Genomic DNA, 27159 nt, shown 5'->3' with positions numbered 1-27159 from the left:
TGATTCGTTTTTACTTTTCACTGCTCCAAAGGGGAAAAACTATCGTGCTATAGCTTCTACAGCTTAAAACTACACAGTTACACACCGAGCTCTCGTTTTGTGTTTGTGTTGGCCTCTTACAGAATAGCTCATTTTAAACCAACACGGCTTTGAAGTTTACAGTAGCTTTTTGTAAAATTGCAGTAGCTTACTCGCTCGACTCGTCTCTTTGATAATACAAATCTTAATAATAGTATTATTAGGTGTGCTGCTACCCTAAACCATAGACAAAATGTGGCTTTCAAAGACAAACCTAAATGTCAATGTGCTTTTTTGTCTATGGCGAAGTAAGAGCGTGAATGCCATATTTTTGTACGTTGAGACATCAGTTTACTTCAGTAGTTGTAAATGCAGATGTGTGCTTTCATGTACATACGTATTATACACTTATTTATATGCATGTGTGCGCATATGTTGTTGTGTTGTGTGTGCGTGGTGATTTGTGTTCAATGCTGATAGAAAGAAATTAAAAATCAGGTATAATTTACAATGAAACTTACATAAATGTGAAAAGACAAGAAGTGTAGTGTTATCAAGTGATAGTGAATCCGTCGGGAGGCGGTAATCGTGTACGTTTATTCGCTATTTGTGGATTCTGGATCTCGTCGATGTACCATAAACAAAAATGTCAGCGATCCCGATTTTTTGTTTCTCACTGCATTCCCATCGAATAAACCGTAATTAGATCACACGAATGATATAAACTGATGCTAGACGGTGTTCGCAGGCCGTGCGCTTGGCGCGCGCGGCGTTGCTGAAGCCACAAAACATCCACAATAAACGTGCGTTGGGCAGCCGCGTACACCCGATCCATCTCATTGTTTATGTATGGAGAATAAACCAGGAATTTTTATGGGATTTCGCGGTGTATTCTCGTTTTATTTGTATATCTGGACTAGATCAGGGCGCGCGGCGGAGCGCGGGGCGCAGCGCGCGCCGAGTCTTCCCTCAAGGTTTCATCTCCTCTATTTATAATAATCTCTCGATAGTTTGCAGCATATAATGTCATTCTTGTAATGAAGTGGCATTTTCGTGGGACATGTGCCAATAATCCCGCCTCGTCGCCTGTCGCCGCCTGGCCGAGTGTACACAACCACTCTCAGACAGATATTATGGCTGTTTACTTATTTATGAATGGAAACCACTCCCAATTATCTGATTGAGACAACATTGCCTTATAAGTGCACAGTTTAACATTCATATGGCCCTGCCAGGACCTGCTGCAAATCTAGGTTAGGTCTTGTACCTGTGCCTAGAATGCCTAGACAGAGTTGAGCACTAATCATTTGATTAAAGAGCAATTATGTTAGCTTGATGTTGTTTGAATCTACAGAGTTAGGAAATAATACTATCAACATGAGATACATAGTTGCAGATTTCATAAGCGGACTTGATTAAATCTACTGTTTACGCTGCACTAGATAAAATGTATTATGAAACTGATAAATAGCTATCATTGTAAACTTAAGCAGATCATACAAAGTGTATTAACTATTTCTATCGTTAAAACATTAATGAATCTGGTTTTGAAAGTAACAATTAACTTGATATTGAGTGGTATTTTGCTATGTTACCAAATAGTATGTGAAACTGAGTAGGTAAGTCTTATTTAATGTGAGATTATAATAATAGGTAGGACTAATGGGAATGGAGTATTGAGGATCTATACTTTGTTTCACGGGGAAAGTCATGTGATACAAACAAAACTACCCTTATTCAAATGTAATAAGGGTTATGTCAGATGTCTTCCCTGTGAAACAAGGTTTATTTTCATATATATAACCAGGGTGTCCACTATCTGGAAAGTCAGGGAAAGTCAGGGAAAAGTCAGGGAAGCTCTAGGTGGTCATGGAAAGTCAGTGAAATTGATGGGCCACCTGGAAAGTCAGGGAAAAATGACCCTTTTCTAGCATAATTTTAGTACTTTTCTTTACTAGTAATACTTCTTTTTTTACGTGAAATAAATAAGTCATAAAATAAAATCTCGTTTAGATTTGGAATATTTTTGTCTGATCCTTACTAATTAAGTTTTTTTTAATAAACTTTACTGAAACAAATTGTTATCTGTCAGAGAGTGACAGAACAGTTCAATAGCTAAAGCGTCTAGTAACTTTTTTATGAATAAGGGGGTAAGTATAAGTATATCGTGATTTAATCAAATATAACAGATAGAAGGAGCGGTGGTAGCTCAGTCGGAGCGGTGGTAGCTCAGTCGGGTAAGCGCCCGCTTCTCAAGCAAGAGATGCGGGTTCAAATCCCGGCGCTGACATGTACCAATGAGTTCTTTTAACTTAAGTTAAATGTATACCATCGCTCTTACGGTGAAGGAGAACATCGTGAGGAAACCTGCATATCTAGATTTAGCACATCTAAATATGTGAACCCACCAACCCGCAGTGGACCAGCGTGGTGGGAAATGGTCCAAGCTTAGGAAGGCAGTTTAGACCTTGGGGATATGCACAAAGGTTCCACTCGAGGGAGCCAGGTGCAGGTACTTACACCCCCACAGAGAATAGAATAGAACAGATAGAAAAAATAGTAGGAATTCTAAAAGATTAGCAAGACCCCAGACTCAGCTGGTAAAATTATGTCCCGTATATACAGTTTGATGCAAAAGAGGGTGACTCAACTCAACATTCAAAACAAATTTAATTTAAAGAAATTTAGAAGTTAGTGATAAAAAATAACATGATTTTGTTGGTGCAGACGCGCTGCAGCCGCGCTCATGAACTGACTTTGAAAAAAGGAGGAGGTTCTCAATTCGCTAATTATTTTATACCTCAGCGAGACCGCTTACGCTGCCTCCGCGCAGCATCTATTAATCTATAACTTATTTTTTTACTAATTTAGCAAAGCAAAACAAATTTTATTCTATTTTGCACTGCATGTTTAATCAAATTTAAAAAAAAAATACTTACACAACTAACAACTTTGTCAGGCAGGAGAGTGCCATACAACAAAAAATTGGTTCTGTTTCAATTTCGGTTTCAATATTTACTTCGATGGTAATCAGCCAAATTTTAGTCAGACTTAAACTAGGCAGTATAGCAACTTGCTGCAAGCTGCAAGGCGGATGCGTTTTTTTAGGTTTTTTTAAATTATTTATTGTGTCGCCAATATCCTAAAAAATCATGGAGATTGGATAATATTTAAAAGTAGACCAACGTTTTCTCTTTTTGTATGGACGAGCAAGTGCTATAGGTACTTCCCTCTTAATATACAATTTTTGGGGACCCTGTATAAATATTTTACGCAGTCAAGTTTGAATAAGTGTCAAACAATTAAACACAAAATTTTGAAATCAAGCTTTCGTGTTCAAATTACTTAAATTAGGTTATTTTTTTCATCTTCGGTCAGGGAAATTTTTTGAAACGGTCAGGGAAAGTCAGGGAAAAGTCAGGGAATTTTTTGGAGCATTCTGAGTGGACACCCTGATAACATATATAATGTTCATCATTTAAATATAAGCAGCCTTGAACATCATTTTCCTCTCAGCACTTATTTCCCATCAGCAAATCCTGCCCCTCACCCTCACCTCCTAAACTTCTGAATTCCTAACATATTTGAAGCATTACTGATATAACCAAATTAAATTTTAGTACTGTATCCTCCTCAGTGTACACATTCGTGTGTACATTTTCAACCATACATTTAATTTTTGATCCATAACCCCTATTATATCATATTTTGTTTTAGGTAAATCAATAAAGTCTTGTTTCAGGTTCTAGATTATGATTATGGTTCATCTATGAGCACATTAATCTAAGTCTAGAATATGATTTGTAATAAATAAATATAAAAACATTCTTGTAATTTTGCAGTCAAGTTGGCGAAGGCACGCAGGGGTATGATCAAGGAGAAGGAGAAGGGTGGAGGCGCCCGACTCAAGGATGAGCCCAGCGACCCGGCCGAGCCAGGTCAGTAATACCACTTTAACATCAATGGCTGAATGGCTGCTATACAGGCTATCAAAAGCAAGAGAATTGAATCAAAAAAGTTTATGTAAGAATTGCTGATAGAACATGGAGACAAATTGATTGGTGAATGCCCTAAGAATGTTTCCCTGTAGCTGCATTAGTTACGGTGGCCCTTGCTGCCCTATGCATCCATTTCACCCTGTGTATTCATCATTCACTGCCAATCTGACAGACATGCATTTACACTCACAAGTCTATATCTTTCAGCTATCCCTGAACAGGTTTCTCCCTAGCATCTGTTTTATTATATGAAGACATTTTTGAATGTAAAAATTACTTATTCTCCTTCTCTAATAATCAGACAAATGACAAGAAAGTCACTTCAGAACCCTAATATCTCCCAAGGATTTATTGTATAATAGTTGTTGTAAATGTAGGAAAGATCATCAATATAATGAGACAAGATATATGTATTATGACACCACCCAAAGATATAGGAAATGTATGAAAGATCACCACTATAAACAGTTCAAGATCCCAAACAAACCTCTCCCATCTGAGGTAGTAAGTACCTGTTCCCCTCAGCTTAGGGTCGAGCTATAATATTCAGCTAGCTAATAGCATAAGGAGTCAATATTAAAAAAAACTAACCCCTCCCCTCCACAGGTCACGGCTCGCGGCCTCCCTCAGCCTCGCTGCCCACTCCAGCGGCGCTCAAGAAGGAGCCGGATGAGCTCCGAGTGAAGATGGAGGGCCCCCGCAGCCAGCAGGGTGCTGGCGGGGAGGACGCCGAGATGGGGGTGGATGGCATCAAGACTGAGATTGATGGCTTGATGGATGGAGATGGTGAGTAGTTTGTTGATAGGAGAGTGTGTTTTGCCGCGCAATGGTTATTTTTTTAGCGCGTGTCGGTGATAAAATCTAGAGCTTTAGCTATAGTGTATGACTTGCTATGAGCTCTGTGTGAAGATGCTTTCTATCTTTCCATCAGGCCTCGCAGCCTTGAGATGGTGGGTTGGGAAGAGTGCTTGCTGTTTTTGTTGGTAGGAGAGGGCTTTTTCGCCCGCAATGGTTCATTTTATAGTGCGTGTTGGTAATAATATCTAGAGCTATAAATAGTTGCTATGAAAAAGTATCTAAAGCTGGTCTAGGTTTTTTCACCATGTGTTAGTCAAAAAGTAACATGTTGATGCTTAGCAAAGATATTTCCAAATCCAAGTTTCTGTAGAAAAATACCACTATAAGTAATAATGTGTTCAAGCTACACATTATAATACAGTTTCGTTATCAAATAATTTCCTGATTATTAACGGTAGTTTGTAAACGCGTGTTACTATGCTTCTTGTGGCCTAAAAGGAAATAAATCATATAACAATTTATCAAGAAATCACACAGATTCTGAATTTGGTATACTTACAAAGATTTTTATCAATTTTACCATCGTTTCGAGTATGTTTATCTTCCATGAAATAACATTTTTTTTATTAAGTAAGTACTACTATAATATAGGCCACGGACTCGTAAATGATTATTATTACTTTTGTAAGCTATGCAATAAAAGTAAAATTAGTGTGGACAAAGAAAAAAAAAAAAAAAACACGCACTCACGCCTTGTACTAATGTACTCCCTTGCGGGGTAGGCAGAGGTGCATTGCTGCACCCACTTTTCGCCAGAGTGTATGTTAGTCCCAATGTAATAGGGGGCGGGCCTATTGCCATTTTACGGGCACATCCAAGACCCGAGAACAAATATCTGTGTTTAAACAAATATCTGCCCCGGCCGGGAATCGAACCCGGGACCATCGGCTCAGTAGTCAGGGTCACTAACCACAAAGTGGACAAGGAAACAATATAAAAATGGCGGGCGGACATACTATCTCGCTCAAATCGCAGCTCTTTCTACTACTTCCTACTCCCACCTATATAACAGCCGCCATTTTCCATCCGAAATAAAAACCACAACAAACGCCATCTACCGACAAAGTACTCAATCCTCTTAACCTTTCAGGCGACCCGAACAAGTCGCCGTCAATGAACGAGCTCGGGCCTGGCTCACTGAAGTCGGAGCGCCTGTCTTCAGACTCCAATGACATTCTCGACCCGCAGACCGGCCTCAGGACTTCTACTGGGAACATACAGGTATGCTTGTTTTACCTATTTTCTATTTCATTTTAGAGAAGATAAAGGTAACAGTGAGTTTTGATATACGAACACTCCTCTAGTGTAGGTATATTTCTATTGGTCGATATTCAAAATGAAGAGAGAATCTTGCTCGCCATCACTCTCCTAGGAGGGAATATCAATATTGATAAATGGGTTGTACGTTTGAAGGGTTAACTTTTTCATTGATCATCATCATCATCGTGGGTACATATTCGTCTACTATTGGATATTAGCTTCTCACCGCAAGTCTCTATCCTCGGCCTTCCTCGTCAAATGTCTACCGCCGCCAGTCTAACGTTTAATTTTTTTATATAATTAAATACACAATGCTCAATAGGCGGCTTATCGCTAAGAGCGATCCGCAATGTCCGCGTCTATCCTGTGATTAATCGGATACTTCATTTAAAACACATTCCAAATTAAAATTGACTGGAATTTTATCTGTTAACTAGCAGGTCCGAGTCCCGACATACTAAACAACTTTCATAATGGCAATAACTGAAAAAAAAACATGTTTTATGTAAAATTTCACCTAATACAAAATTATATCGCGATTTCAAAACTGGTCCCATCATAAAAGGGACATTGACCTATGCCTTTGCGAACTTTACTGCAAAAAGGAAGTGTGATTACCACAATAACTAAAGCAAACAGTTTAGATTACGCAAGCGTTTACCCAAAATGGCAGTGCGCATAACTGAAGCTACACATCAATTAATAGTGCGCCGTCGGTGGCGGCGTTTTCACACTTGGACGCGCATGGCTGGCGGGCACGCGGCTTCGCCGGCTTAGTTCTACGTTTATATTTAATAAATGTTTGGTTTTTGTCAAATGTTTGTCTGTTTATTACTTAGCTACAATCACAGAGAGCTAGCCGGGGATTTGTTACATGATTTTAAAGATATAAACATGGCACTTTTTATGCATATATCTACAGTATCTGCACCCATTTTCATTTTCCAGTGTTCGATAGGATCCAATGTAACAGGGGGTGGTATATTGCCATTTTGCGGACACACCCAAAAACCGGGAAATATTGGCTCACAATGAAAAAAAACCTGAAATCTATTTAGATGAACCTAAAAGCTTCCTGTCTTATAAATTAGTTTACCGCCATTTTCTAGCAACGAGGGTTACAAGAGAAATATTTTGTGTTGTCTTGACCTGAAAATGTCTGGCTGATTAGCAGACGAATCAAAGCGGTGCAGCTAGTCTAATATCTGGCACAATGATGCGACATTTTAGTAGAAAATCGCAGAATGTTACTGTAATTGGTTTTGCTCACGCTACGTCGCGAGAAATTGCTTTTTGTTATGAGATCAAATATTTTCTTGGATTGTGTGAATTGAATATGGATAGCTCGTATGTTATTGATCTAATTCGTGGAATGCCGAGCTATCGAGCTTTCAGTAGAAATTGTAGGTAGGTACTTAAATAAATGATGGAATGGTGCAAATTAATATATTCACTTTCTTGATGATATCAATTGAATCATACAGTAGTATAAGACATGGGTATGATAAAATATGTTATTACAAGCACATAGGTACTAATTAATTCCTTTTTGAGGTAGGCATAAGTGTATTTCCGCATCGAATTTTTCTCGGTATTGTTTATGACTTGATTGGTGTTCAAAAAAATCACTGAAAAGTCAAGTAATGCAACTCTCCCGTACCCGTATAAGGATATAAATCATTATTTAATATCCAAAAAAAATGTGACGTGCTGGCCCTACATTTTCGCTACTTCATCATCATCTGAACACTCGACGTATCTCGAGGGCTACATACAATATTTCACTGAATTTTCGAGGTATGTCGTGTGCCAGGGAATTTCGATGGTAGACAATCGGCCTTTTTATTACATTTTTCATGTTCTCAATGTTGCTAATGGTTCTCTACAAACTTGTTGTAACGTGGTTTAATTTGGTTTTATTTTACACTTGTAGCATAAATTTTTTTTCTTCTACCTGCGGGTTGACTGTTTACTGACTGTTATACGCTTATGTTTATATTTGTACAACACAGAATAAAATAAAATGGTTCCCTACAGGACGGCAACCCGTCATGCCGAGGCGGCGCGGAGCTGGGCGCGTGCCGGGCCATGGGCGGCGGCGGCGGCGACGCGCAGCCGCTGCCCAGCAATGTGATGAGCAAGCAGCAGGGCAGCATGGAGGTACGACAAGCTTATTATATTGTAGATTATCCACTGAATTCGTTGAATCGACAGTTTACAACTGCCTACATGTTTTCGAAGTTCGAGTCTTTGTGTGGACTAAAGGTAAAAATTCGACCATCTCTTGGTAGGCTCTCGGATTTTTTTCTATCCTCATACAAGATTTGGTTAGGTTAATTGAAGCGACGAATGACACGGCGAAAAGCCCGTAAAATGACATCCATCTTCATAAATTACTAGGAACAAGTATTAACTGAAATTGAATTTGCGAACGTTCAAAGACCAATGTTCGTGCTACTGTCTAGCACTAGCATAATGATACTGTCCTAAAGGGCTAGCAAAACTTTTGTCACGTCTTAATTGCGCCCCGTGCTAGCCCTTCTGTATGTTACATTCAGAAGCTATGAAAAAGTTCCAGTGTCATATGGAATGGCAATGGCAGGCGGAACTTTTTCATTGCTCGTGATCCATGTCTAAAGCCCAGTCCTCTCCCGCCAGCAGCAGAGTCAGATCTTCGTGTTCTCCACGTTGCTCGCCAACAAGGGAGCCGAGGCGGTGATGGCGGGACAGCACCAGTCCATCATCGCCTACCACTGCGCGCAGCCCGGCACCAAGAAGTATCTAGAGGTATGTAGCTAGTGCACATAGAGAAACAATAGCAAGATGGCGGCAGCACCAGTCCATCATCGCCTACCACTGCGCGCAGCCCGGCACCAAGAAGTATCTAGAGGTATGTAGCTAGTGCACATAGAGAAACAATAGCAAGATGGCGGCAGCACCAGTCCATCATCGCCTACCACTGCGCGCAGCCCGGCACCAAGAAGTATCTAGAGGTATGTAGCTAGTGCACATAGAGAAACAATAGCAAGATGGCGGCAGCACCAGTCCATCATCGCCTACCACTGCGCGCAGCCCGGCACCAAGAAGTATTTAGAAGTAAGTTTTGCAATCTGTAGAAATTTATAACCTACCTAACCAACTGTAAAAACCCCCAACATTTAACCTCCAAAATCGCATAACTTTTAAACGGCTAACTGATTTTATCAAAATAATAATATGGCTGAGAACACTGAAGGTATACATTACGTATGCTATGAATGACCCTAAAAAACTAAACGAAAATCTGTTTCGCGCTACCAAAGACACAAAAAAATAATTTCCCAATTTACCCTAGAATTATACCTTGAAAGATTCCCAAGAAATTCCGACTAACTAACCAAATACTCCTTTTTACAGAAACACCCCCTAAAAATGGGTCAATTCAACAAACAAAGCCCGGCGCAGTGGCTCAACAACCTGGCCATGGCCAAGACCAGGGGTGGCATGAGAGGGGGGCCTAACATGATGGGGGGGCCCAACCAAATGGGCCACATGATGGGCGGGCCAATGGGCAACATGGGACCGATGGGTCACGGCGGGATGGGCCCGATGGGGCCTAATATGATGGGCCCTAACAGGTATGTTGAAGTGCGATGTGATCTTAATGCTTTGTAGAATATAGCATGAGACAGCTGTCGATACATTTTATGTTTCATTTGTTGGTTTTCACCAGACATAAGTTTCTGTCAATCAAACGAAATAGGAATCACTATATTTTATTTACAAAGTATAGCCGTAAATCTATCGAATCGACGGGTTAAAGTCAAGTTTAAGTTAAATGTGTTTAAAATGTAGATTATTGTAAATAATTCAACTTGTAAAACATTATGATAAGTTATGTGTGAGATGTATGTTGCGTTACTTTGTAACATATGCAAAACTGACCATTTGTATGGGAAGCAAATGATTATTTAACCATTCCCATGTAAATATACCTAATGTATCATTTCATTTATATCTTAATTTGCCTTAAACTTATTATAATGATTTATGGTTGAAGTAGGGAAGGGTTAGAAAGAATATTCACTATAGTCAAATGGCGTCACTTTACAAAGACAACTATAATGGCATCAGAAGTTTTTTTTTTTTAGATTATATGAGGAATAAATTAAAATAGTTGCTGTCACTGTCTGTTACACACATTCAGACGCGACAGCACCAGACTGATTCCCCAGATAACTGCGATGTCCTAAATAATTAGAAGTGGTTTAACCTTTTTCAATCTTCCACAGAATGTCTGGCCCAGGCCCCAACCAGATGATGATGATGAAGGGCGGCCCCGGCATGGGCCCGATGGGCCAGCTGGGGCCCATGGAGGGGTTTCCGGGAGGCACCCCGTCCTGCGGTGTCATGGACGGCATCGGTGCTGATGGTGAAATGCCATGGGACACCGTGAGTGCACTTTTTTTCCGAGTCTGTAACCCACTGCTTTAGGACAACTGTTATTATAAAGCAGCTTATGTCAAAGTAAATTTTTCTTTATTGACATCATGGGCACCATTATGTCAATAAGCTGTTCTCTTTGTTTCATCAGAAAATTGGTACATTCTAGTCTGAATGTGTCTCACCTCACCATAGACGATATAACTTCGTCATATAAATGTTCAAATGGTAGCTGTTACATAATTAGCGATTTAGATGGAATATAGATCTGAGACGCGAGCACAGGATTCGATACTATTTTCGAATCAACACAAACAAATGGAAAAATAACGTATCGTCCACTGTCACTATTTTCGAATTTACACAAACATATGGAAAAAAACAAATGCCACTTTTGGAACTAACAAATTTGCCTTACATTTTGACAGTGACATTTGACGATACGCAACGTAAACGGAGGTTTCGAATCCTGTGCTCGCGGCTCTGTCAGCTACGATTACAGCAAAATATAACGAGACAGCATGAGTCCGTCAGCTATTTTCATAATGTTTCTTTATTCGCTAACATTACACCAACTTCTACCAACTAACAAAACATTGTTAATTCCAGAAAAACCCCAACCTAATGTCGAACGGCAATTTACCCGCGTGTTCGGAGGCGGGCGGCGCGCCCTCGAGCGAGGCGGGCGCGGCAGACAGCAACCCCGACTGCCCCGGCCCTAAAGGTAACCGTGAGTTCACTTCTTACACTACTGTACTCTTTAGGCATTGCTAGTCCCCAGTAACAGAGCCTTTGTGCAATGGTAATGGGGAATGTAATTTATTATGGCATAATAACAAATTAAATGAAATGATTACCACTTTGGCTCAATACTTTGACAATCAAGCATATTTCATTTTTAACAGCGTCTTCTTTCGTCTTCTCGCAGGTGTAAAAATCCCCGACGAAAACCTGACGCCGCAACAGCGAGCGCACAGAGAGGAGCAGCTGGCGACGCTCAAGAAGATGCACCAGATACTGTTCCCGGAGAGCGGCGGGCCCAACCCCAACCAGCCCGGGGGCACGGGGTCGGACGGAGGCCAGCCCCCAGACAACCCCCCGAGCTCGTCCAGCGGCAACATGGCCATGAACTACCCCCCCAACATGTCAGGCATGAGCTCCGGGCCCGGACCCATGGTGTCCATGTCCTCCGGGCCCAACTGCACCATGTCCGGGCCCATGGGACCCAACGGACCCATGGGCCCAGGACCAATGGGACACATGGGACCAAACGGACCTATGAATATGGGGCCAGGTATGGGGCACGGGTCGATGGGGCCTAACGGGATGATGGGGCCGAATGGGCCGATGATGTCGGGTATGGGGCCGAATGGGCCGATGGGTCCGAACGGGCCGATGGGGCCGATGGGTCCGTGTGGCATGAAGAGCATTAGGGGTCCGTGCGGAGGGCCGGATATGAAGGGCGGTATGTGTGCGGACATGCACATGGGCAGAGGTTGTGGAGGACCTATGGGGGTGAGTTTAATTGCTATTTGAATTTAATTATACCTACTGATCTTGTCTGTTGATTTACTATTTTAGGTAGGTATAGTATTATATGTCCAATCTTCGAAATGAGACTTCAATCATTACAATGGCTTTTCCCATGGAGCGCCAGAACACTCTTTGGCCGGTTTTCCTCACCCAACCACTATCGACTACCTTTCTATGGTCGTTGGTGTAACAGGCTGAAACGTTTCCCCTGCTACATTGCCAGCGGATCTTGCATATTTTTGTAGTTCTGTCAATAGGCTGTTTAAGCTCGTCAGCAATACAAATACGAATAGCCAAGTGTGGTGCCAGCATTACAATATAATGTTCTCTCTCTAACAACTCTATCCTCTCCACACAGAGAATGCAGAGCCCGATGGGCGGCATGGGCAACAAGCCGTGCATGATGGGCGCGCCGCACATGCCGCCGCGCATGATGGGCGGGCCCGGCATGGGCGGTATGAACGGTGAGTGCTCATGCGCAGGTCAATAGTCCCATGGGGACAATGTCTCATGTGTAAATAAACTGTTTTAAAATGTATCTTACTTGAAGGGAGTTTAAGGTCATAGCTCAAAACTGTTGGTATTGAATTATGGTTTTAGCTATGGTGATGAAATTTTTATTATGACCCTTAGGTTTACTCAGGTCAATAATTAAACATTTAATAAAGGTCGGGCAGACCTTCCTACTTTGACTTATAAAACTGCAATTTTATGTGTCAACGTTATAACAGTTTTAAAGCCTTCGATTTTCTGAGTATGTTCTTTTTGTTATCTAATTTTTTTTGGTCACATAACTTTTTACAACAGTTATTCAGATTTATCCGCTGATCGATCAGGCTAGTTAATTGTTCCTAGTTTATAACTATTCTTCATCCGTATCATCATTTTTGTGACCAATAACTCCATATCTTCTACTCCAGGCGGCATGATGATGGAGGGCGGCATGATGGGCGGCATGCACGACTGCGAGCCGCACGGGATGCCGCACCCCGGGGCCTGCGACGAGTACGGCAGGCGACCGGTGAGTACATCTCGTAGTCCAGAACCCCTATCACATAAAGGCCTGTCGGCAAGCACAGAGAAAATCGAACGTTGACCTTTGCATCTACAACCAATCACAATCTCTGCCGCCGGCCATCAAAGTCACTGTGCAAGCGTGACGGCACTATTACTGTGCGCGTGCGACAGAGACGAATATAAAAAGGTCAATACCCGTTTTTAGCTGTGCTTATGCTTAGCGACTGTTAACCTTTAATACGGCAAAGAGAAAATAGTTCCCACCTTATTTTGAACCTTTAGTGACGGGCGTAAACCAATGAAATTTGTATTGCCATGCCTTATTGAGGCTTAACTGTTGTGTTCTACCCCAGATGGGCCCCGGCGACCCCGGCGGGCTGGGCCCCCCGCACAAGCACCCGCTGCGCAGCCCCAAGAGCCCCGCCGACATCGACTGGCAGAAGATGCACCAGTTCTTCGATGACCCCAAGAGCATGGACCAGGAGCTTAGTGAGTGATTTGCATGTTTAAAAATATTATGTGTTTTAGGGCAGATTTTTCAATGGTCTGATAAGTGTTATCTGGAATCAAATTCTTGCTGTCACTGTCTAATACAAACATTCAGATATGACTGAATTAAGAATTATTCATCAGATAACTTTTATCTGGCTATTGAAAAATCAGCCCTTATACGAGTAATTATAAATTTAAATCCAAAATAATTATTGTAGGGAAACCAACATTTATAAACAACACTGTCACACATATCTATCTATAACCCAATACGTTGTTGTTATAAGCGGGATACTAGAAGACATCACTGTTTGCTCTCCGCCTGTATACTTTTAGACACAGGCGGCCGACTTAAAAGGTTTCTCGTGGGAAACCCGGGATAAAAAGTAGCCCATGTGTCAATAAGGGCGACAGGACGATTTCTTGCCACCGATCTTCATAAAAATTGCCAACAAATTCACATAATATATTATATAGTTATGTAATATACTTCTGTTGTGTTCACAGGTACACAAGTGAAGTCTCCCTGTTCAGAGCGCGGCGGGTGCCTACCGCCGCCGCCCTACGGCGCCTCGCCGCTGCACAGATCTGCCTCCGTGCCTATAGGTAACTCATCCACAAATATAATTACACATCTCACACCAAAATAATACATGAGAGTTATCGTGCAATCGCAGCACTCCGAATTTTCATAAATATGTACCGACAAGTACAAATCACTCATACTTCTCCTTAGCGTGTCGGTGACAGACACCAGAGCTGGACCAGGGTATCACATGACTACATAGTGTTTTAAACAGCCAACGCCTAACTGCTGCCGCTGACGTTACAAAAGTTTTGTATCGCGCTCACTCACATCGCGCGGCCTCAAGAGGGAGCGCGTTATTTTGACCCACCCGTCTTGCGCCCCGTGCTAGCCCTCCTGGAGTATCTATCTCATTCATCCCATCTCTCTCTAACCCCCCACAGCCACACAATCCCCGTCGCACTCGTCAGTGCAGATGCCGATGTCGGCGGAGGCGTCGCGCGCGGGCTCCGGGCTCAGCAGCCCCGCCGGACAGCACTGCAAGAACATGCAGAAGAACAACGGGGATCCGCCAGGTCAGTGAACTGATATTTTTGTTTATTGGCACTTTAGGGGCACCGTTGTAGGATAGGAATACACGATAGGTTTATGAAAAATGCGTGACAAATACAGGCACAAATAGCAAAGATTTTAGGTCGTAGCAGTAAGTAGGCCGGAACTGCAAAGGTATATAGAAGAATCATGGGAAACCGCCAAGTCAGTTGGTATTAGAAGCACTGTCGTAGGACACAGATAGATACACGATGGGTTTAGAGGAAAGAGTACAGATGAACGACCGTTTCATAGGCTATTGAGAAGAAGAAAAAAATCGAGTAGTAGTTTTTCGTTCGGTTCAGGAACTGGGCTATAGCTTGTTCAGATATAGGGGTCGATATTAATTGACTAGGCGGTACTATATAAATGTCGGCGGAGGCGTCGCGCGCGGGCTCCGGGCTCAGCAGCCCCGCCCCCCAGCACTGCGGGGGCATGCAGAAGAACAACGGGGATCCGCCAGGTCAGTGTTTAGTGACACTTTATAGAAGTTTAGAAGCACATTTGTAGGAAACCAATACATGATGAGTATCAATGCGTGATAAAAAGAGACACAAATTGAATTTCGAATAGTAGTAATGATTTTTAGGGTGTAGCAGTAAGTAGGCCAGCACTGCGAGGGCATGCAGAAGAACAACGGGGATCCGCCAGGTCAGTGAAATAAGGGTTTTGTTTATTGGCACTTTATGAGGAAAGAATGTAGAATATACGGCCGTTTCAAGTTTAGAAGCACCGTTATAAAGCCAAGAAATTCCGTCTATTCGTAAAGATTACGTCTTGCGCGTGATGTGAAATGAGGGTCAAATAAAATTTCAGGGCGTAGCTGTAGGTTATTTCGAGCTCTTTGGGTTAGAATAGTTTTGGAATAACCCGTATAGACTTTCAAAACATCCGATCGGTTCAGAAACTTAGTTATAGTTTGTTCAGAAATGCGGGTCGATATTAAATGGGGTTCCGCTCATCTCGCATAATCTTTATTGACCAAAACTCATTTTGCATAACTCGTATGGTCTAAACTTTTTTGGCCGAACGATCACTTTGCCAAGACTTATGTGGCATAAGGCTCGTTTCGTCTAAAACTCTTTAGGCACAATCTTTAAACACCTAAGTTTCGTTTGCCCAAATGTATGTATGTTCGTCTATACCTATGTATAATCTTGTTTCTCCTAATGTTATCTTAATAAATAATATATTAAGTATGTAGTAAATGTACAAATTGTGGTATTTTTCTCCTACATCCCGAAAATCACGATATTGTATGATCAAAAAATCGAAAGTTAACGACCAATATAATTATTACAAACCCCATGAGATCGAAACCTAAAAATAGGTGCGACGACGAGCAAAGCGAGGAGGAGCGTGTTAGGTGCACATGTTCATCAAAACCAAAGCGGAGCGCAGCGAAGCGGAGCGGAGCGTTTTCCAAACAGCGGAAACAATACAAGGCACCAGTTTGCGCTATGTAGGGAGACGCTCCGTCAAAGTTAAAGCCAAACGAATATTATTACTTTGTATAAACCTATGCCATAGCATTATTAGGCTATTCAAGATTTGGCCATACCATTATTAGGCTAAAGAATGTTATGCGAAATAACTTTATACTAAACGAGATTTATGCAATACGATTTTCGGCGTAACGAGACTTTGACCAAACGTTACTATGCAATACGAGATTAGGCAAATAAATCTTATGCCAAAAAAGGTAGAACCTATTAAATGACTAGGCGGTACTATATAAATGTCGGCGGAGGCGTCGCGCGCGCGCTCCGGGCTCAGCAGCCCCCCGGCCAGCACTGCAAGGGGATGCAGAAGAACAACGGGGATCCGCCAGTTCAGTGTTTAGTGGCACTTTATAGAACTTTAGAAGCACATTTGTAGGACACCAATACATGATGAGTTCATCAGCAATAAGTGATAAAAAGAGGCACAAACCGAATTTCGAATGGTTGTAGAATCAAAGATTTTTAGGGCTTATCAGTAAGTAGGCCGGAATTGCAAGGGTATGTAGAAAAATAAACGGGGATCCTGTTAAGTGATATTTTTTAGAAATACTGTTCGGAAATACACGATAGGATGTGAGGAAGAGGAAGAATAAACGGCTGTTTTATAGGTGATTGAAGTAAAAAAATAAATTACGAATAGTAGTTGTTAACCAAACTAAAGTTTTTTCTATGCTTGAAAAAGTTTTTAATTTTGAGCTCTTGGGGTTAGAATACTTTTTGAAGAAACCTCCGATCGGCTCAGGGACTTCGTATAGTAAAGGAATCAATTTATTGAGAGAGTCCGTGCTTTTCTAATATTTTGTAAATTGAGATAATTTTGGAGCGGTCTTTATCTATAGGTAACATTCAAATGAATAAAGCATGTTTTGTGACTGTGTTTTGTTTTTCCCACTAGATAGAAGCCATAGACGTAGCAAGCATGTTTATGTCATGTGTTAGACATTTTACCAACCACAACTTTTTTCGAATGATTTTTTGTTTTATTTTCTGAGATGCTTCAATCTATTGTTACACCTTACCACAAATGGGTAAGCTACACGTTAAACAGACCATATGAAACATAATAAAACTATATAAGATATGGGATGAAGCATCTCTTGAAAACATTTTAATTTGATTTGTTTCTGTAGTTGTAATGCGTTATTTTTGTTTTCCCCCCGTCCCCCGCAAACTGCTTGACGCTTGCGCACCCTGTGTGATGAAATAAACAAAATGGCCGCCAAAAATATATAAACAACGAGTAGAAATACTTGAGAAACTCGAAGACGGAGTGTTTGTGAGGACGCTTCAATGCCTGGCGGCGCAGCAGCAGAAGAACCAGCCTCCCACGGGGAAGGAACCCAGTTTGATGCCCGTGCCGTCCCCACAACAGATCTCCTATTTGAATCAGTTTGAAGGTAATTTCGATCTGGTTGCAGTCGGAAATGCCGGTCTAAATTGTTAAATGTTATAACAGACAAATTGAATGTGGGAAAATTAATATAGGATTAAGTAAATACTGATCTTTTAAGAAGGATGCCCTAATGTATTTTAGGACTAATTTGAATGCAGTCAAAATATCACATTTTAGAATAAATAGTAGGTATTATTATCGGATCCCTGGGAGGTCGGATTCAGATTAAACAAATACTACAAATAAAAAAAACTCCTTAAAATGTTCTTGCACGTTCCGACTGCAATCTGATTGTTTTTGTAATAAGCTTCTCAATTTTGTACTTGCTCTACACGCGGATATTGCGAGCCATTCACTTTCCAATATCTCGCAATACTCGCAGGCTTTTATAGTATTTGACGACCCACGCAATAAATGCCTTTGTCATCATAAGACCTTGCCATTTATTGACAACAATACTAGATTTTACGCGATGGTTAATATTTGCGTGGAACGTCAAAAACTACACTTTTTGTGTGTGCTAAATCTGTGTTTTGTTTTAAGTTGTTTTTTATTTTATATTCGTTTTCCGTTTATGGTGGTGGTTGGTGAAAATGTGCTAACATAAACAATCTTCATACTCTATGGCTAATTGTTCTTAAATCACTACACATTAGTTTATGTCGGGTCCGCCATTTTATGTCTCATCTATTTATTTCTATCGTTCTTTACACATTAGAATTGACTACATGAAAACGGAAATCTATTTCGAACGCCTTCAAAAATTGTGCTCTAACGTCTGCATGATTTTTATTGGCGTGTCAAACATTTCACATGTAAATATGTTTTCAGTGGGGGAAGAAACGCAAAATCTCTTCTGTCATTGGTTGATTCGGTAGCCATTTTGCCAATACAATTCTCTGATTGGCTTAACCCTGACAGCTGCGAAAGTTTCGCTGCTTTCTTTCCCCATGCACATCAACAGCACCTGTCATCACAAAATTATCTCTATGGTCATATTACTAAAGTGTGTTATTTGGTGACAGGTCAAGAGTTAACGATACAGAAGCAGCCGAACACGTCGCTAAAAGACAACGGTCCTGGTTCGAATAGCGGCGGGCAGACGCCGCAGTCGAATAACAACCAGAAATCACCTGCTGGGTAAGATACTTTCAGTCGTTTTATTAAATTTAGCTTACCCCGATCGTATTATAAAAGAAGAAAAATTCGGTGCCTGAAATGCGCATGGTGCATCTTGGACGTCCTTGTAATAGACCTATTGGTCGACGGAGCGGCTTAACCAAAGGTGTCGCGCGATTTTGGCACATTCTAGCCGCACCTCCATCCTAAGAGTCTTCTGCGATTGACCTGGAAAATAAAAAACCTGACCTGGAAAGTAAAGCTTTACTATTAAAGGGTAATTGGAACAGATCAATAGTTTATGGAGTTGATCAACCCTAATCACAATGAAAGTGTTACAGTCGAAAGGTTATGCGATGCAATATTTCCCGTTCTTATTAAATACCTGCAGAGTTACATTGAACTTTTTTCTTCATACAGCATGATATTTTGAGTAAAGTTTATAATAGTGTGTTAAACAGCAGTAAAGGCAACAGATAAGTTTACCGAGCGAGCGGCATCCCTAAAGACCTACATCGTTAAATTGAGCTCACTCCTCATACAGCATGATATTTTTGACTAACGTTCAATGTTCTGTGTGTTATACAGCATGATGCCGGGCACGCCCGAGGCGCACTCGGCGGAGCGCGGCGGCCGCTTCTCCATGGAGCAGAGTCCCGGGTTCAACAACCCGCAGACACCCACCTCCGCAGGCAACAGTAAGTTAAACAGGATATCTTGCAAAGTGGTATATTACTTGCAACTAAAGTGGTAGCCCGCGAGCTTTGCTTCGCCTCTTACCCTACCCTACCCTTCTTACCTTTTAAACCTTTCCTGGACTTCTACGAATATTTCAAGACCAAAACTAGCGAAATCGGTTCAGCCGTTCTCGAGTATAGCGTCAGGAAGGAAACCCGACTTATTTTTATGTAGTAGATTACTTACTCCGCTGGCTCAGTGATCTGAAATGCGTCTTGCCGCTACATTATATTTTTTTCCCTCTAGGTCAAAGGAAAAATTTCTCCCTCTAGGTCTTCCCAGTCTATCCCTGTTAATGGCCTCATCATTCCAAAATATTAACTTATAAATAAAAGGCCCCAGCGTAAATTCGTAGCTGCCCTGTGAGATGGATCCCATACAACACCATGTGCTTTACTGTCGCAGCCATGCTGCATAGTGTGCCGTTAAAGATATATCACGTCAGTTATCCAAATTACTAAACCATTTCTCCCCAACAGACGAGAAGTCCAGGCCGAGCCCTCAATCGAACCGGTCCAGCCAGGACGGGCTGTGCAAGCGCTCTCCGCCGCAGCCCTACTCCAGCAGCGGCAAGACCAGCTGCAGCGGCTCCACGCACGACTCCACCGCCGAGAACAACGAGGTAACTGTGACGTCATTGACAGACGACTATTGAGACCTCTAACTTCACTTCTTCTACTCGTGTCTCCAGCGGCGGACAGTTGCAGTATCTCCGTTAACCAAACCACTGCATCTAGCACCGAGGTAACCTTGCGACATCATCACTAATGACACCGCCTGTAGCTCCGAGGTAACCATTGCTAAATCATCGAAAGCCGAAGTATGTAGCTTTCATTGCGATAGCTCTGCATGCGAATCAGAATCTTCTTCCAATCTTGTTGATGTAACCTCTACAGCTGGTCTAGGGTTTGCCACCTTGGTGTAAGAATAAGCCAGTTAAAAAGGCGTCAGTCGCTGACTACCCTGGTTGCGCCTGCCGTATATAAGGTACAGTTTATATGTCATCTGGGAATGGAGCCTCTTCCGGTGTTACTAAATGCGTATAAAAGAAGTAGCCCGTCATTACCGGTCTAGCCAGGACGGGCTGTGCAAGCGCTCTCCGCCGCAGCCCTACTCCAGCAGCGGCAAGACCAGCTGCAGCGGCTCCACGCACGACTCCACCGCCGAGAATAACGAGGTAACCATTGCTTCTTCATCATCAGCTAGCCATTTAGAACCTTTCCAGAAAGAGCGCATTCGGAGCGAATAGTCTAGTGCTTTGGACGCCAATACATACATCGCGTCTAGAAGCATTGCGCGAAAGCATTTGTCAGTAGCTAACTGCATAGGACAGCTGCCTGCTGTATACAGGGTGACTTTTTAGTCAGTAACGAAATTGTAATATAACATTCCTTGGTTAAAAATATAACTTACGTGTATTTTCTTTCAGTACCTTTCAGTACTAAAATTATAAGATATTCGCACTCAAAGTTTTCTCCAGAAAACCAAGACTCATGGTCACCGTGCGCGAGTAGCGCGTCTGGCCACGCCCACTTGCCCGTGAATCCTAACTAAGCGAAAGTAATTGTGTCTGTCTGTCTGTTACTCTTTCACGCCCAAAACTACTGAACGGATTTGAATGAAATTTGGTATACACATGGTCTCGTCCTTGAAAAAGAACATAGGCTACTTTTTATCGCGGAATTCCCACACGAAAACTATTTAAGGCGAAGCCAAGCTCGCGGGAACAGCTAGTTTCAAATAAATTCATAAGTTGCTCAATGATTTTCCCCATACTTTCAAGGGGTTAGAGTTAGAACCGTCAAATTGCAATAAAAAATCCAAATCCAAGGGGACCTTACCGCAACACCGTAATTAGCACACACTTCCTCAATCACTGTAAGTGATGAACAATTGATGAAGTATCAAATTGTTCGAAGTGGAGTCCCTTCTACACATCTACACAAAGTATGGCACGTCACAACACTTTCAACTCATTGTATTTTAATTTATTTAACACCACAATGTAATTTTTCACTTCCTCGAAAGCGACAATTATCTTATTTCTTATTTTGGGACTCTTCAACATACCTACTCCTACTCTTGGTTAGAATACATTTAGCACACACACACAAACATAACACAAGACGGCCCGGGGTGCGCGCGCGTCGAAAGAAAAAAGGTTTTTGGGTAAACAGAGACACGTGTGACGCGGCGGTGCGCAGGCGACTGACGTCAGATCGATGACGCATTACCCATTAGCGGCGGTATCCTTTGCAAAATGAAGCTCCGCCCCTTTCTCACGCTAAACGAGAGTTTATTGGTTTATGGCGGCAATAAGGTCTAATTTCGGCTTTGTTTGTATCGTGAGAAACCTATCGCTTTTAACTTTTATTGCTCAGTGACTCGGTGACCATACTTTACCAATATTTCGGGATACAAAAAAAATAAATCATGAAAAATTTACCTACTAATTTTTTCATTGAAATCGACTCTATTGTACATACCTAACTCATGGAAAAAATTTCGTTAATGACTAAAAAGTCACCCTGTATATCATCATCGTCACGACCGATCACGTCCCCTTCACGGGTCTCCTTCAAAGCTACAACATCGAAATATGTAGCTTTCGTCGCGGTACCGCTAAATGCAAATCAGAATCTTGCTCTAAGCGTGTCGGTTAAAACCAGTAGAGCTGGTCTAGGGATTGTCACTTTGGTGGAAGGATAAGCCAGTTAAAAAGGCGTCAGTCGCTTCCTAGGTGGTACATGAGGTACATTTTTATTCTTCACCTGGGAATGGAGCCTCTTTCGGTGGTACTAAACGCGTATAAAAGAAGTAGCACAGTCTAGCCGGTGTAGCCAGGACGGGCTGTGCAAGCGCTCGCCGCCGCAGCCCTACTCCAGCAGCGGCAAGACCAGCTGCAGCGGCTCCACGCACGACTCCACCGCCGAGAACAACGAGGTAACTTGATACCCGACTATTCAGCTTTCTAACTTTACTTCTTCTTCTACTAGTATCTAGTGGCGGCCAGTCGCAGTATCATCTTAGCACCGAGGTAATCGAAATATGTAGCTTTCATCGCGATAGCGCTAAATGCGAATCAGGATCTTCTTCTAAGCTTGTTGATGAAAACCACTAGAGCTGGTCTAAGGGTTGTCACCTTGATGGAAATATTAGACAGTTAAAAAAGCGTCAGTTGCTTCTAGAGATGCCACGAATATTCGGCATCTATTCGGTATTCGGCCTATTCGGCCAGTTTTTTCAGTATTCGGTATTCGGCCGAATAGTGCGTACTATTCGGGCCGAATACCGAATAGTAAATCATGTAAAAATTACTTCTTATTTTAATCAAAATTGTGTATTTATTTCCAAATCACAACATTTTAGTATTTAAAATTAATCAGTAGTAAGTTGTGCTGGATAAAAACGAGCATTTCAGCATTTTTTTGGTAGCCCACGATTGCGCTTTTCATTGTAACCATCCTCAGAAAATAACCTCTCACTAGTCTCACTATAAACGCTACTTCCAGGTGAAGAAAGACAAGTTTTTGCAAATTTCCTAAGGTTCGGGTATTGTTTTTTGTTTGCTGACCACCACTTGTAAGGATCGGCCATCCGATCTAGGCGAACTATTATCAAATAAAAATTCAACTCGTTTGCCACAGCATTCTGCCTCCTAATAATTAGAATTTCTCATATAATCTGTAGCGACTTCTTCAAAGCAGTTGTAAACACATGCACAAAAAAAACAGGTTGTAGCGCCGAATATTCGGCGGCCGAATATTCGGCGCTTCGGCCGGCAGCGTCGCCGAATATTCGGTATTCGGCCAATTCACTATTCGTGGCAACACTAGTTGCTTCCTAGGTGGTACATGAGGTACAGTTTATAAAACACCTGGGAAAAATAGCTTTTAGTGGCACTAAATGCGTATAAAAGAGGAAGCTCGTCATAGCCGGTCTAGCCAGGACGGGCTGTGCAAGCGCTCGCCGCCGCAGCCCTACTCCAGCAGCGGCAAGACCAGCTGCAGCGGCTCCACGCACGACTCCACCGCCGAGAACAACGAGGTAACTGTGACGTCATTTACAGTCAACTAGTTAGCTATCAATGTGATGGCACAACAGCAAGCGTGGCGTGACGTGGACACGACTTCAATGGAAGTTTCAAATATTTGGAATTCTATTGAAGACATCCCACAGCATCGTCGTCCGTCTCCGCTGGCACTATGCCTTTTAACTTCCGCATGCAGCCAGTACTGTCTACCTGTCGAAGGTCGTCGCTTTAGCCGCCTCCAGAGCTTGCCATGTTCTACCTACATATAAGACCGTAGACCGTATATACCGACAGGACTACCTACCATTAAATAGCCGTTCCCTTATACTATACTCCTTATCATACTGAATGATCATACATTAACCTCACCCACTTCTATTCCAGACGACGCTATCCGGAGGCCCCAACAGCACGAGTCTGCCCGGCCCGTTCAGTGGACCCTGCAGTATGAACCGACCGGACAACATCCCCATCAACCCCAACCAGGGCCCCAACGGGCCCATGACCGCGACTTCATCCTTCGACCCTATTTCCTCGCTAGCTCAGATGTCGCAGCAGTTGACGAATACGGTGGGGGGCGGCGGGCCCGGCCCCGGGGGTCCGATGGGGCCTAATGGAGGGGGGATGAGCCCGTTCGGGTCGGGACCACCGCATCATATGCAGCACCATCCGCCGCATCCGCACATGATGATGAATGAGATGGGTAAGTTGGCTGTTTGTTTTTGTGCTCTTTTCAAAGACGTTTTAACGAAGTTTTGCTTATTTAACGGCGTACATAGATCACAGTATCATTTGTTAATAGCTATTGCTGCATTGTGTTTAAAAATAGTAACTTTAATAGATTTTTCAGTGTATATGAATAATGCCCGTATTAATTACTTTTATCTGTGATATAAACTAACATATTTAATATGTTTCCAACAGGATACCACATGGAGAACATGGGCGGGCCGGGTATGGGCGGCCCCATGGAGGGCATGATGGGCGGCGACTTCCCGCCCGAGATGAACCTCAGCCCCAAAATGGGCGGCGGGCCGATGGGCGGCCCCATGGGTCCCATGGGCCCGGACGCCGCCATGATGGGCCCGCGCATGGGCGGCAAGATGCCCATGTTCAACGGCGCCAACGTGCAGGTGAAGGCGAGCGCGCCCAACACCATCCAGTACCTGCCCACGCGGCCGCAGCTGCCGTGCGCGCCGCGCGGGCCCAACCTCGACTTCCTGCAGCGCGTGGCCAACCCCATGCAGATGGACGCCAAGTACTTCCCCCGCGGCGCCATGGAGCTGGAGCGCGGCCTGCGCGGGCCCATGCTGCGCGCGCCCCACTACCCGCCCGCCTTCCACGAGCCGCCCAAGATGAGCGACTTCTCCGCGCCCGGCATGTGCGGCCCGCCGCCCGCCTTCCGCGGCAAGGGCATGCCCGGCGTGCGCATGGGCGCCGCCCAACCGCTGCCGCCCTCCATGGGCGGCGGCGCCGGCTTCAAAGGCCAGGGGTTCCCCTCCACGGCCGACCCCAACTACGCGGCGCAGTTCCACAACTTTCAGCAGCAGCTGTACGCGACCGGCAGCCGCGGCCAGCCGCAGTACCCGCCCTACCAGCCGTCCAAGTGATGTCCGCCCGCCGGCAGACTCGCGCGGGACGATAGATGTAGTTGGAGCCCCACGGCGGACGTGCACCTAGTCACAGTGTTGTGACTTCGAGAAACGGATCTAAAAATGGCCTGATAATACTGTTAAGATGTTTTTTGTAACGTTAATCATTTTTACCGCGGGCCGCGGCCCTAGAGACAAGCGTACTTAAGGTATTACTTATACACCAGTAAAATTGGAGATCAAATATTTTGTTAGTGAGTTTTGTTTAGGGGAATGTGAGATTTGTAGGTTTTTTTTAATGAACGCTCTTGAATTTCGTTTGTAAACTGATTATTAGGATAGAAACTTCATTTTTAGGTCACTACTGTAGGGTTCTTGACTGAGCATGAGTTTTATGTTAGTGGAGAAGTTTGTACAAATTGTACAAAGCTTAGGCGTTGTGGTAGACCATGTACTCTACATAATTCGAAAGTACATATTTAGACATATTTTGCTAATGGCAATAACTTAGATTTTAAATATTTTTTTCAGAGACATGCAACAATTTTCAGTGTATTGGTTCCTTTACTTAGCTATTTATACACGATTCCTATGCACACAGATTTCTAGTCAATAATTGAAATTAATGCAGCCAGGCCCTGTGTTAAATTGTAATATTTTAACCAAGATTTGGTTGTTTTGTAAACCGAGAAGAAGTACACCACTTAAAACGTTTTAATTCTGTCCATTAAATTTTAGTATTATTTTTAGTGATTCGGATTAATTTGGCTTCATGGCCAGTATCATTGTACACTTTAATTATTTTAATATTTCTTTTGATCTGATGTCAATGAGTTTTACTGTCTTCCAGTGAATGTAGATTCCTACAAATGCAATATTAAGTACACAATTCTTTCGATAGCTCTTCTTGCACTGTCCGAAGTGTTATTATCGTTTATCGTAGACTAACTTGAATAGTTAACGTACTTAAAATCTGATGCCATATTAATTTGCCACATGATTTTTTAAATATTTTTCGTGATATTTTTTTTACTTTCTATTTTATTTATTCGCGTTTGTCTAATGAAAGCCTAAACTTTAATGAAGGAGTAACAAAAGCCAGTGTAATTATTTTTAAATTAAGGTACATGTCACTAACAATTTACACTTAAACCAATATGGCTTGTTCTACATTAAATATTTTAAGATAATTTAGTTAAATAATAAAGCATTCGTCAACCATATAGTTTTCAGTGTAAATTGTCCGTGATATTTTGCAAACTCAACTCTATACAGTATCTTTAAGTCTGAGTTTCGAATATCTTTGACTGAGTATGCGCTCAAAATCAGGCTCACAATTTCTTTAGTAGTCTGCTCACTTGGTCTTGATATTCGAATATGTCAGTCTGTCCGATTTTCAATGTTACAATAATTATGGGCCAATTATCTATTTTTATTTAAAACCAACAATGTTCAATACCCTAACTCTGCTCATAGTTATTATACCATTGAAATAGGAGATTTCTGTAAAGAGTTTAGGTCTGTGAAGTAAAAGTAATCTAATAATAAAATTAAAGGCGCAGTATCAGTGCCGTTAAAAATAATGCCTTGTTAATAAAGCAATTACATTTCGACAGAAATGATATTAAACTCACGGCGAACACCGCACCGACAATGGAGACACCCGCTAGGTACTAGATAGTTTTAATTTAACTGTAATTATAATATTAAGGTAAAGAATGGTTCTTGTTTTAGGCTAAGCGAAGAGAGCAATGGTTAATAATAGTTTGTGTAAGGTAAGAAATGAAATTAAGATATGCAAACTATTGGTTGTGATTCTTACACAATTTGTTAGGTTGTTCGTAGTACACAATGGAAACTTAATTCCCGTAATAAGGCTCTTTTAATTGTATTTTTTTTGTTTTTTGAAATGTTTTTACACGTCGTTCTCGTTTGTACATCGCTAACAATAACTGTACAGAGTACTTTTGGACTTAATTTAAGGCAATAAATGTATTTATTTTATAACTCGTGATGTAAGAATTTATTCTTAATTATTATAAAAAAAATATATGATATGCTTGTAAA

General features: G+C 42.2%; 1 protein-coding gene across 6 annotated transcripts; it reads left to right on the top strand.

Moving 5' to 3' along the window:
* The first annotated feature begins 370 nt into the window (after nucleotides 1-370).
* On the top strand, nucleotides 371-27159 carry LOC105381191 (collagen alpha-1(I) chain). Of its 6 annotated transcripts, none has more exons than XM_038110202.2 (21): nucleotides 371-516; nucleotides 3861-3956; nucleotides 4623-4802; nucleotides 5965-6095; nucleotides 8172-8294; nucleotides 8793-8921; nucleotides 9531-9751; nucleotides 10406-10565; nucleotides 11166-11286; nucleotides 11485-12071; nucleotides 12448-12553; nucleotides 13010-13110; nucleotides 13460-13595; nucleotides 14106-14204; nucleotides 14568-14699; nucleotides 17462-17614; nucleotides 18636-18750; nucleotides 19318-19427; nucleotides 19947-20089; nucleotides 23885-24203; nucleotides 24425-27159. In XM_038110202.2, the coding sequence occupies exons 2-21, from the start codon at nucleotides 3887-3889 to the stop codon at nucleotides 25108-25110; spliced, it is 3822 nt and encodes a 1273-aa protein (XP_037966130.2). In that variant the 5' UTR covers nucleotides 371-516; nucleotides 3861-3886; the 3' UTR covers nucleotides 25111-27159. The 6 variants fall into 6 exon arrangements, with proteins under 6 accessions (XP_037966130.2, XP_037966127.2, XP_037966131.2 ...); XM_038110199.2 differs by having other exon boundaries at nucleotides 387-608; XM_038110203.2 differs by having other exon boundaries at nucleotides 388-608; nucleotides 8796-8921.

Source organism: Plutella xylostella, chromosome 27, assembly GCF_932276165.1.
Source record: "Plutella xylostella chromosome 27, ilPluXylo3.1, whole genome shotgun sequence".
Lineage (NCBI taxonomy): Eukaryota > Metazoa > Arthropoda > Insecta > Lepidoptera > Plutellidae > Plutella > Plutella xylostella.
The sequence above is the reverse complement of the archived record's forward strand: the minus strand, read 5'-3'. Positions and strand labels throughout refer to the sequence as shown.

Coding starts and splice junctions, on each gene's coding strand:
- LOC105381191 (XM_038110202.2), top strand. CDS start 3,887: ATGATCAAGGAGAAGGAGAAGGGTGGAGGCGCCCGACTCAAGGATGAG. Junction 3,957..4,622: donor CAGCGACCCGGCCGAGCCAG/GTCAGTAATACC, acceptor TCCCCTCCACAG/GTCACGGCTCGCGGCCTCCC. Junction 10,566..11,165: donor GTGAAATGCCATGGGACACC/GTGAGTGCACTT, acceptor TGTTAATTCCAG/AAAAACCCCAACCTAATGTC.